This window comes from Panthera tigris, chromosome C1 (assembly GCF_018350195.1).
Source record: "Panthera tigris isolate Pti1 chromosome C1, P.tigris_Pti1_mat1.1, whole genome shotgun sequence".
In the NCBI taxonomy this organism is placed as follows: domain Eukaryota; kingdom Metazoa; phylum Chordata; class Mammalia; order Carnivora; family Felidae; genus Panthera; species Panthera tigris.
Genome location: NC_056667.1, coordinates 94,300,123 through 94,311,735, shown reverse-complemented (window position 1 = coordinate 94,311,735; position 11,613 = coordinate 94,300,123). Strand labels below are relative to the sequence as shown.

At 47.2% G+C, this 11,613-nt stretch overlaps 2 protein-coding genes across 2 annotated transcripts in view; both read left to right on the top strand.

Moving 5' to 3' along the window:
- Positions 1-55: 55 nt before the first annotated feature.
- On the top strand, positions 56-8,851 carry WDR77 (WD repeat domain 77). The gene is made up of 10 exons (XM_007076381.3): positions 56-315; positions 570-755; positions 1,758-1,899; positions 2,182-2,231; positions 5,040-5,110; positions 5,245-5,299; positions 5,773-5,844; positions 6,411-6,519; positions 7,068-7,136; positions 7,728-8,851. Exons 1-10 carry the CDS (start codon positions 201-203, stop codon positions 7,885-7,887), a joined length of 1,029 nt encoding a protein of 342 aa, XP_007076443.1. The 5' UTR covers positions 56-200; the 3' UTR covers positions 7,888-8,851.
- A 2,681-nt stretch (positions 8,852-11,532) lies between these two features.
- LOC102964203 (pepsin B-like) overlaps positions 11,533-11,613 on the top strand; it is a 28,948-nt gene continuing 28,867 nt past the window's right edge. The window contains exon 1 of the mRNA XM_042998176.1: positions 11,533-11,599. The gene's annotated coding sequence lies outside the window, so the exon portion shown is untranslated. The remainder of the gene's footprint in view (positions 11,600-11,613) is intronic.

Genomic DNA, 11,613 nt, shown 5'->3' with positions numbered 1-11,613 from the left:
AGAGGCACGGAACGCGGAGAACCTTTTGCCGAAGCGCAGCCGACTGCGGAATGGAACCGTACAAGCAATTCTCGCGAGATGTAGAGTGACCGTAGCTTGTGGAGAGGGGCGGAGGCCCAGAGGGGCACCACGTGGGGACTGCCGGAGCTGTCTTGGGCGGGCGTTCAGTTTGGGTCTAGGTTGGAGTTGGAACCGTGGAGATGCGAAAGGAAACGCCGCCCCCACTAGTGCCCTCGGCGGCCCGCGAGTGGAACCTTCCCCCTAATGCGCCCGCTTGTATGGAACGACAGTTGGAGGCTGCGCGGTATCGTTCTGGTGAGCCAAGATCCCGGGCCTGGGAGCTCCCTCATCCCGCCCGGGATGCCCTTTCCCAGGACTGGCCTTTCCAGCGCTCCTCCCCGCCCCGCACGCCTTCCTGACCCCCACCTCGCGTCGCCTAGTTCAGTCCCCAATCTTAACCCCGCGTTCCTGAGCTCAGACCCAGACCCGGCCCGCGTGCTGTTCAGTGTGGTCACCATGGAGACGAGCCCTTCCACTCGTCCAGTGCTGACAGCTTGTACTTCCCTTAGATGGGGCGCTCCTGCTCGGGGCCTCCAGCCTGAGTGGCCGCTGCTGGGCTGGCTCCCTCTGGTTGTTCAAGGACCCTTGTGCCGCCCCCAACGAAGGCTTCTGTTCCGCTGGAGTACAGACGGAGGCCGGAGTGGCTGACCTCACTTGGGTTGGGGACAGAGGTATCCTAGTGGCTTCCGATTCAGGTGAGTCACTTTCTCCTCGACCCCACAGGTGAAATAGATGATGGGATACTGGTAGGGCTGGACTCAATCTTTAATGTTCCATAATCAGTGCTTGGGGGGGCTTGAGGGTATTGGCCAAAGGAGAGCTCTTGTGTAGTGGGAAAATACCTTTTGGAGACTCTAAATTGCATGGGGGGAATTTCTAACAAAATTAAGGAATGGATAAGAACCATTTTATGTTTCCAGTAACCTTCCCAGTATCTCTCCTCAAACCCAGACAATCTTGATCTTAAAGATGATGCTTAAGTCAGTTTGTGTTGTCTCTTTCCATTTCTTCCCATTTTCTTCTTTTTAAATGTCTTTATTTTGCTTCCTTTGTTTTGAAAGTCAGGTTCAGCAATGGAGTCTTTGACATTAAAAAAAAAATCAGTATTTGGGTGTTGGAAGGCATGCATAGAAGTGGGGTATTAAAAACTGAGCCTCTCTGACAGTTGAGCATGAGCACTACATATTCAAGACAACTTTTGGGGTGTTTTCTGTACTTAATCTGTGCCTGTGCAAGACATTCAGTTATTCAGCATATTTTTAAAGATGCTGTGAGACATTTATGCAAGTTGTTCAACAAATACTAATGTTCAAGCAATTGGGAAGATTTAACCACACTGGGCTCTGTGCTACACAGATTGTGGAGACTTTAGCCTTGTGTCCTGGGACTTATTTTCCAGTGTTTTCTCACTGGAAGCCAGATAATGGATTTTGCCAGTCATTCCACCTTTCCTTGTCTTTCTAGAAGTTTTCCCCACCTCGTTTTCTGGATTGTTAACTAAGAAAACAGTAATGCCAGCATAAAGCCAGATGGCTTGGAAATTAGCTAAATCCTCTGATGATAATGGATTTTGCTTTTATAGCAATAGCTTACTTTGTTAGTTTAGTGACAATGGATTCACTTGAATCTTAGACGTGAGTTACTGTCTTGGTGTTGTCTATGCTCATTTCCCTCAACCTTCACCCCACTCCCAACAGGTGCTGTTGAATTGTGGGAGCTGGATGAGAATGAGACACTCATTGTCAGCAAGTTCTGCAAGTATGAGCATGATGACATCGTGTCTACAGTCAGTGTCCTCAGCTCTGGCACACAAGCTGTCAGCGGTAGCAAAGACTTCTGGTGGGTCCTTGTGTTCATCGCTCCTGTATTTTAGACCTCTGCTGGGTGCCTTTACTATCTTATTAGCCTCATCCAGTAACGTTTTGGGTTTATTGTAAGAACCCGGTGATTAATTATGATTAAGATTTTCTTAGAGATATTGCAATCTATTGTGAATAGACCTTAGTAGCAGCCCAGTAAGCAATGACATAGGACATGTCAAAGGAAGTTCTTGTTTGAACACGTGTTTTTATGTAGATAGTATAGGTCAAAATTAAGACTCTGTTTCCTTTTGCTTCTTAGTATCAAGGTTTGGGACCTTGCCCAGCAGATGGTACTGAATTCATACCGGGGTGAGTACACATTCTTTTCAGTCTGGCCTTAGCTGTTTTGTTGTTATTCTCCCCTTGGGCTCATTGACTTTGGATGTTAGGGGCAGCAGTTCCTTGCCCTCTGCCTGATGGTTTTCTTCCAAAACTATAGTCAGGCCCCAATATCTATCCCTAGCCTTTTCTGAATTTCCCTGTTTCTGGTGATGGCCCCACCATCTTCTTGGCCACAGGGGACTCCACCTCTCAGTCCTGTTCCCCCCTCCTGCTTCCTCACTATTAGTGGGTCCCCAAGTTCTTTGGAACCTTTTTCCCCTTGGTCAGGGATCTTCCTTTCCGTTTCTTTCTTTCTTTTTTTTTTTTTTTTTTTGTTTATTTTTGAAAGACAGAGTGTGAGTGGAGAACGGGGAGAGAGAGAGAGGGAGACACAGAATCCGAAGCAGGCTCCAGGCTCTGAGCTGTCAGCAGAGCCCAATGTGGGGCTCAAATCCACAGACCGTGAGATCATGACCTGAGCTGAAGTCGATGCTTAACCGACTGAGCCACCCAGGCGCCCTCTTGCTTTCCATTTCTGATGCTTTTTGTTTTCAGGCTTTACCTCGCATAGATGGTGGTACTCACCTCATCTCTCTACCTGTAGTCCCTCATCTTTTGTGGTTTCTGTGGCTTGTGGATTAACATCCCATTTTCTTGTCCTGGCATTCAAGCCCTTCTGTCACTCTCCCTTCAAACATACTGCTCTAATTAAACCCAAGCATAGTAGATCCTTGGCCTTCTCCAAGTATAAACCTGAAACTTGGGAATCGTGAGCTTTTGAGTATTCACTTCCACAGAAGTTTTTTCTGGTGAGAACCATCACTTTGTATTAATGTTACTTTTTCTGCTTACTTTCATTAATAGCAGTACCAGTTGACTTTATTCGGAGAGCCATTCTTCATGAAGATGACATCTTCGCGAAGATAACGCATAGAACATTAATGTGTGTGTGGCTAAGAGATATTCATTCAATGACTAAGGGCCTTTCCCTGCCAATTCTAACTTTGGAGTGCGTGATTCACTATGTGCCAAAGCAAAATCAAACTCATACACATCCTGGACCTTCAGGGTCCAAGACTCGTAAGCAGTCAAACAATGTTAAAATGCTGGTGCTAGAGTCTATTACGTGTGCCTTTTGTTTCTTAGGCCCACGAGGGGTTTTCCTGGTCTGTGCTAACTCTTTCAGTACTTCCTCTGTTCAGCTTTTTTCATTAGTTCTTTGTGTTTTTGTCTGAATTGCAAATCCCCTGAGGGCAGAGGCACTACGTGGTATCTTTTTTTTTTTTTTTTTTAAATATAATTTATTGTCAGTTTAGCTAACATAAAGTGTATGTAGTGTGCTCGGTTTTGGGGGTAGATTCCTGTGATTCATCGCTTACGTACGGCACCCAGTGCTCATCCCAACAAGTGCCCTCCTCAGTGCCCATCACCCATTCTCCACAGTGTGGAAGTTCCTCAAAAAGTTAAAATAGAACTACCCTACGTCTTCTTTATCTTTTATACTTTCCCATGGTGCTTGTGTCTGAGCTTTGCTTTCACTTGAACAATCCTTTGTCATTGTGTTGGCTTTCTATGGATTCTAGGGCAAGGAAAGAACTATGGAAGGTGGTTTGATTACATTCTCCTGTCTTGGGGCAGAGCCATATTCAGACCACTTCAGGTAATCTGGTCAGATGCCATTATAGTAGGTGGTTTCCACAGCCTGTAATTAACACATAGCAGCGATCTTCAGAATTTTTAGCATGTTGGCCTGAAAATTTTTCAAAAAATTACCCTCTTACACGTTTTTATATTGGCAACTAATTTAAGTTTAAACGGTTGCAAAGGAAGTAATTTCTGGTCATTTATTGTGTACTGGTTTCAAGGATATGTTTGTCAAAATTTTGGACTTGGAGATTAAGCCTCTTCAATATGCAAAATATCTACCGAATAACCTAACTGGCTAAAAACCAATCAGCACTGTTATGCCAGCTGGCCAAGTTAGACTTCACTTCCTGTCAGAAAAAGTCCGACTTCGTTTTTAGGTTCAGTTAGACTTGTCAGATGTGTCCTTACCACAAACGTTTGCCATATTTTTCAAAATTTTCATTGTTAGGCAGAAACAGAGATAAGTCCCAGAGCCACCCTGGTGCTCATGGTGTGTTGTGGTTTGTGGTCCGGTGAAATGGGGCCAGCCCCTCCACTGGATTGTACCCAGGTGCTCTTTCTTTTACTCTCTGGTTCTTAGGGAAAAGCCCCTTTGTTTTATGCCTGTGGGTTTTGTACCCCTAGGCATCGTGCCATGGTGAGGTGCGGGACGGCTGAGAGGTGCGTGTGCCTTCTACACCTGGGAAAACGGGAATGTGAGAGCGGAGGGAGGCAAGGGGCACAGGCAGACTGAGGCAGCTTCTCGGTTCGATTTCAGGAAAGAGAACATCGGAAAAGTTTACTTCCCTAAGAGTAGCAGCGTCTAGAAGTCCCTTGAAAGGCTCTGTGTTACCTGGAGGTGTGTGCGTGCTACACAGCAGAATACAGTTGCTGTTCTGGGGTGTACATTCTTTCATGCTTCTTGCTCAGCCCCTAATTCCTCTTTCTTGTCTTTACTAATTCATTTTTCTCCCCCAAGCCTTTTTAGGTTCTGTAACTCCAACATTTTCTCCGGGGTTTTGTCTAATCCAAAATCTCTCACAGAACGGGTTAAGTCGCATCCTGAGACAAGGCCCGTTTCTCACACCTCCCTCGGTAGTATCTGAGCTGCTCGGTAGTAATGCGTCCAGCTTCTGCTCTGTCCTACTTCGCTTTCTCTCTCCTTCACAGCTCACTCCGGGCAGGTCACCTGTGTCGCCGCCTCTCCCCACAAGGATTCCGTGTTCCTTTCATGCAGTGAGGTGAGATACAGCCTCTCCTTCCCTCCCCACTTCCTAACCACACTCAAACCTCCGGCCACAAGTCTAGAGTGGACACCTGGCCGGCAGCTGCTTTGGGGATTGTGAAGCCCTTTTTCCATCCCTCCTCCTTCTAGGACAACAGAATTCTACTCTGGGATACCCGCTGTCCCAAGCCAGCATCACAGATGGGTGAGTCTGAGAGCCGGTGGTGGGAAAGTGTACTAGCAACCCACCTGGAAGAGGCTTCCTTGGCGAGAGACAAAGGCACAGTCACCAGATCCTCAGTCATTGTGACATAGGGGACGTAGTCACTCTCTTTCCCTCTGAGGTTCTATTGATTCCATTTTGTGCAGTGGGGACCAAAAGGAAGGGTAGGCTTGTGGGTGGCCGATTCCGTTCCTGGGACGGGTGGACAGAGGGGCCAGAATTGTTCTCTTCACGCTTTATGCCTGAAACTTGCCTGTGACTCGGGTCCGTCCAGAAAGGGCAGGAGGCTGAGGGATCAATGAGGTTTTGAGGGTCAAGGGCAAGGACACAACTGTCTTCACAGGGTTTGGGAAGGCGAATAAAGGTGCTTCTGGGACTTAGAGTGACTTCGTTTGAGAAGCTTCTTCACAGAGCTAGGCTCTGAGTCTTATTTCAGAGCCCTCTTCTCTCTGCAGGCTGCACTGCCTCCGGCTACCTACCTACCTCCTTGGCTTGGCATCCTCAGCAGAGTGAAGTCTTTGTCTTTGGTAAGCCTGTCACACCACATTTTTATGCCAGGAAGGGGGAGGACGAGGGCACGCTGACCCTGTAACGCACAAGGCTCCAGCTGCACAATCTCAGCAGTGCACTTGGCCATCACCTGTATTATGCCAGTGATAAGGTGGGATGATCCAGAAGTGGTTTTCGTTTGGCTTTGGGAAAAAAAAAAGCCACGACGACTTTTTTCCTGGTAGATTTGATTGCTGATTGTGCGTTCCAGCTCCTGTATTCCAGGCTTGGCTGCAAGTCGGTGGAGTACAAAACAAGTGGATTGCTACATAGGGACTTCTGTTGCAGAATAGGGCTCACTCGTGCTCTTCTGGTGATGAGGCTGTGCGTGTGGTGACATAGTCTGTGGTTGAAATAATAACTACCTCGTTCATTAATTTTCAACAACCACCAGTGACTAACGATCCCTACTTTACAAAAGAAGAAACTGATGCTCAGAATGGTTAGCTTGTGTAAGCTTGAGGAACTAGCATTCAGATCCAGGTCTGGCTGACGCCAGGGCCCATGCTCTTACCCACTGTGATGGGCTCCCTCTTTTCTCTAGGTGATGAGAGTGGGACCATCTCCCTTGTGGACACCAAGAGTGCAAGGTGTGCCCTCAGCTCAGCTGTGCACTCCCAGTGTGTCACTGGACTGGTGTTCTCCCCACACAGGTACTGTCCTTTGTTCCCAAGGGCCTGGTGGGTATGAATGGGAACTGCACACGGGGAGTGCTTAGTTTGCAAAGCATTAGCTGATTAGGTCATTCCTTAAAGCAGACGGTGCTCTAATTAAGGTTTCAGAACACTAAAGATCTCTTAAGACCATAGTCCTTTTTTGGGTAGCACGGTCTTGTGTTCACATGGCTAAAATAGGGTCTTGTTCCTGCACAACACCCAAAATGATGAATATCGTGGGCTTCTGGGACTGTGTGGTTGGGAAAGCCTGTGTTTCTGGGTTATTGCTGAAGCTGCAGGGAGGGCCTAGATGGGGCGGTTAGTTGCCGGGATGATGGTCAACCCCGGCTCGCTCCATTTCCCTCATCCTTCCCTGCAACTTGTAATGTGGACTTGAGTGGTAGCCAGACCTTAACCTGAGGTGGGGATCAGGCCACCTCCTCTGGGTTACTTTGGGGTGGGGGTTGAGGGCAAACCAGGTAGGATTTGTCTTGGAACCATGGCTTTACCTCTCATAACCGCCCCCTGCCCCCTTGCTCTCCTAGCTCTCCCTTCCTGGCCTCTGTCAGTGAGGACTGCTCACTTGCTGTGCTGGACTCGGGCCTTTCCGAGGTGTAAGTGTGAAGTGGGGTCCTGTGACCGGGAATCGGGGACAAGAGCGGAGGGTGGCTGGGTCCTTTCTGTCTCCATGCACTGTCTCTCTCAAGGGGGCTGGGTGATGGGAGCCAGCTGACACCGACCGGCTCCCCGTCCCCAGTGCTGGCTCACAACTGGCCCTGGTAGAGGAGGGGTGTGGTGGTCAGTGGGATTTCCAAGTCTGGTGTTCCAGCTGTCTCCCAGAAGGGGGCAGTCGACCCTTTTCACGCGAAGAACACGTATATGAAATGCAACCTGCTGTGCAGTGAAAGGCACCAGAGTCCCTGAATTATACTGCCTTCTTTGCCATGATGTGCTCTCTGATCCTGGCCCATGTTACTACCCTTGCTCTAGCCACCATTTCTTCATGAAGTTAGGGTGCTGGATTGAAGGGTCGATGAAGTTCTCTGGATGATTACACTCTATCCTGGTGACGAGGCCACACATCAGGTGAAGTTGGTATAACACATCCCAAAAAGGTGCCCTGGATGTGTTGGATTCTCTCTTTTCTCCAAGCCTGCTTTCTCCTCGTTCTCACCGTGCCCAGACTTTCCTTTTTTCTCTTCTAGGTTTAGAAGCCGAGCCCACAGAGACTTTGTGAGAGATGCTACGTGGTCCCCGCTCAATCACTCCCTCCTTACCACAGTGGGCTGGGACCATCAGGTCACCCACCACATCGTGCCCACGGAGCCTCTCCCAGCCCTTGGACCTAAGAGTGTTGCCGAGTAGATAAGACAAAAAACAAATCCCCCATGAGTAACCACTCCCTTTGCCCTGCCCTCTCAGTCTGTGAGACCACACAGGAGCCTTATACACTATGTTGATACACTAGATCTGGGCAGTTAATAGGCATTGTCTCTCAGCCCAAGGAAGGCTGGATTCTGGGATCCTGTAGTCCTAGGGAAGAAAAACTTTCCTAAAATTGGATATGTATGTGTGTCTGAGTGTGTGTGTAGATGCATAGTTTTTGGTGGGGGGGGGGAATTAAAATCCATCTTATGTCTTTCCCAAGTCCTTCCCCCACCAAAAAAAACCAAAAAGCAAAACCAAAAAACCCCCAAAAAGTTCACAAAAGGGTTTTATGCTTCCTATGTAGCTGTGCATGAGGAATTGGCCGTGGCTAGATGAAATGTGGGATGTGGGCATCCCTGGATTCTTGGAAGCAGCTTATATACTACTCATGGAGATAGAAGCAACTTTATTTTTTATAAAACTTAATCTGCCTTTCTCATGGGCAATGCTTCCATCCACAAAACTCTTGCCCGACTCACCTTGAGGAAGAGCCAGAACACTCATCGTAGTTTTGCACATCTTGCCGTGAAACTGACTCAAAAATACATTTTTTGGCTGGTGCCTGTGTAATGCTCCCCACCCCTCGTGGAGTTGTGTGTATGAAAGATGAGTGTTTTCCTGACCTAGATTCCATGGAAAAAGTTGGGGGGTGGTACAGAGCTTAAAGGCATTTCGATTAAGTGAAAAACTGACCCAGGCTTGCAGAGAAACATGTGTCACGTCTCCCATCCCCAAACAGCTTGGGGCCTGACCTCTCCTGGCCTCTGGATCCCTTTCTCTGGATATAGAAAGTCTGAATGCTGTTTTTGTGGACTCCGAAGATTTTAAATGCAGCATCAGAGAATCAGAAATACTGGTTGGTGAAATAAAAAGTTTAGGCTTCGCTGGCCTGTCTTTTGAAGTGTGTGTTATGTGCAGTTGGACACATCTCACTTACGTGAGGCATCAGGGTGTTCGTCTTCTAGCCCGTTGTCTGTGTGCTTCCCCAGCCCTTAGAGCAGCTAGTTGGAACTTAAAGTAAATGTTGAGTCACTTGGGTTGATGGGCTGGCTACCACCATAAATCATGGTCAATTACGGATTATGAAACTCAGTACAATCAATTATGTACTTTAGTGCTTTGCAAGTTTAGCTCAGCTAAAATCACATGAAACTGAGGTAGTTTGAAGGAATATGGACGAAATATAAATAAAGCTTCCATGCTGCACCCTTGCCAAGCATGAGCTCTTGTCACAATAACCCCCAAGTAAAAACAGTGGAACTTGTAGTCTTGTGCTGTACTGGGTTTGGGGTAGGTGGGAAGAAACCCTTCACCGTTCTTAACTACAGCTTCTTGGAAGGTAATAGGGTGGGTGGGTAGAAACATTTTAAGTTCTTCTTAGAGGTAAACTTCACAAAGTTGTGATGGCCTAGAGAAAGGAGGGGTGAGGTGGGTAGGAACTAAATTTGCCTAGTCCTTTTCCTGGTGAACTCAGCCATGGTGGAGAGGAAAGCAGTGGAGATGAGAACCCAAGGAAATGTCCACCTGTATCAGGGTGTTTAAAATGACAGGAAAGAAAGAAAACCTAGGTTTTGAAGAACCACATTATTGTAAAAAAAAAAAGGGGGGGGGCGCCTGGGTGGCTCAGTCTGTTAAGCATCTGACTTCGGCTCAGGTCATGATCTCACAGTTCGTGAGTTCGAGCCCCACGTCGGGCTCTGTGCTGACAGCGCAGAGCCTGGAGCCTGCTTCACATTCTGTCTCCCTCTCTCTCTGCCCCTTCCCTGCTCATGCTGTGTCTCTCTCTGTCTCAAAAATAAATAAACATTTAAAAAAAATTGGTTTAGATTCTGATCTGTGCTGATGAGAGTGATCACATCTGTTGATTGCCACCGAGACATTTGCAAACCTAATCAAAATCACCACCCCGCCCCCGGGGCTGCGTGTGTGTGTGTGTGTGTGTGTGTGTGTGTGTGTGTTACAGTGAGCAAACAATGAGAAATGCGGTATTACACGTAGGGTTATTCACTTGGGTCCTGGATGTGGGAATGGTTTCAGTAGCATGAGCATAGACTTACTGGTGAGTTTGATTTCCAACCGGTCATTTTACTTTGTTTAAAACTGTGGGCATTTATGTTGCATTTAATTTCACTGGTTCAGATGTCTAATGCTGGAATGAATCCATTTCCCTGACTTCATTGTTCTTACTCTGAAGCCCATCAGCCTGACTCACTCTATTCCACTGCTAATCCCCAGTCCGTGGTTACAGGAAGCTTGCTCCTTGGGTAGTGAGTGCCCAGAGCCGAATCTGAAGGAGGCTCAAGTATGGTTTCAGGTGGCACCAGACATTGCTCTGGTTCCCAAGGTCTCTCTCCTGCCCCACAGGACAGGAGGTCAGCTCTTTAATAAATAGCTACATAGGCATTTCATGCTGACTCCCCACGTTACAGCAGCAAAAATACCCGAACAGTACTACCTTCATCAAATATTCTTTTTTGAACTGCCTCGTTTAAACTATATGAAATTAGAGGTTTGGGAATAATCCACATTTTCTAGTACACGTTAGTATTTTAAAAATCCTCACGCACGGGGGCACCTGGGTGGCTCAGTCACTTGAGTATCCGACTTCGGCTCAGGTCATGATCTCGCAGTCTGTGAGTTCAAGACGTGCGTCGGGCTCTGTGCTGATAGCTCAGAGCCTGGAGCCTGCTTCGGATTCTGTGTCTCTCTCTGCCCCTACCTGCTCATGCTCTGTCTCTCTCTCTCTCTGTCAAAAATAAATAAACATTAAAAAAAAATTTTTTTTTAAATCCTCATGCACAACGAAAAATAATCTTTTATCTTGAATACTGGGAAACACTGCTCTGTCTAGCCACTTTATTGTTAAAGACATTTTTTTTTAAGTTAACTCCACGCCACTCGTGGGACTTGAACTCACAACCCCCAGATCAAGAGTCACATGCTCTTGATCTGAGCCAGCCAGGCACCCTCATCCCATTCATTTTAAAGATGTAAAATGGTTAAGATCTTTCAAGTTTGCACCAATCCATAGTCAACACTCTGGGCTCTTGGATTCATTCAATCAATTGATTTTGTTCAAGTCATACTTGTCCAATTTATCCACATGAGTATCACAAAAGTTTGGCCAAATGCTTTGCTAAAACCGAGGTATTTTGGCTCTGATCTTGCCTTCGTCTACTTGGGTATTGTAAAATCTGGGAGGGGGTGCGCTGCCGTAGGCATTTCTTCAGTAAGCCAACTAAAAGACGTTTGTAAATGTTTTCCCATGAGAACAGGCTAGGCACCAGGGAGGAGTATTTTCAAGTATCCGGGTGGGTGTGTAAAATAACAATGGTATTTTCTGACAGCAAAATGTCAAGGATTGAGAGCAGACAGAGCGACATGGCATACTGACTTTCAACAGAACCCTCACTCGGCATTTACTATTCATCATCTGCTATACACATGGAGTCATAGTTCCTATCCTTGGCATGATCGTCCCTGAATGAAGCAGAGGTCCCTCCCGGGCATCCATTGTTACATCGTGGTGTTCTTTGCATCCATAGCAAAGGAATCAATGCATCCATAGCAAAGGCATGGAATCAATGGTTAGGTCTGAGATCCTGCCCTGTCCACTGCAGCAGAATAGGATCCCAGAGGACTGACCCAGGTACAGATGAGGAT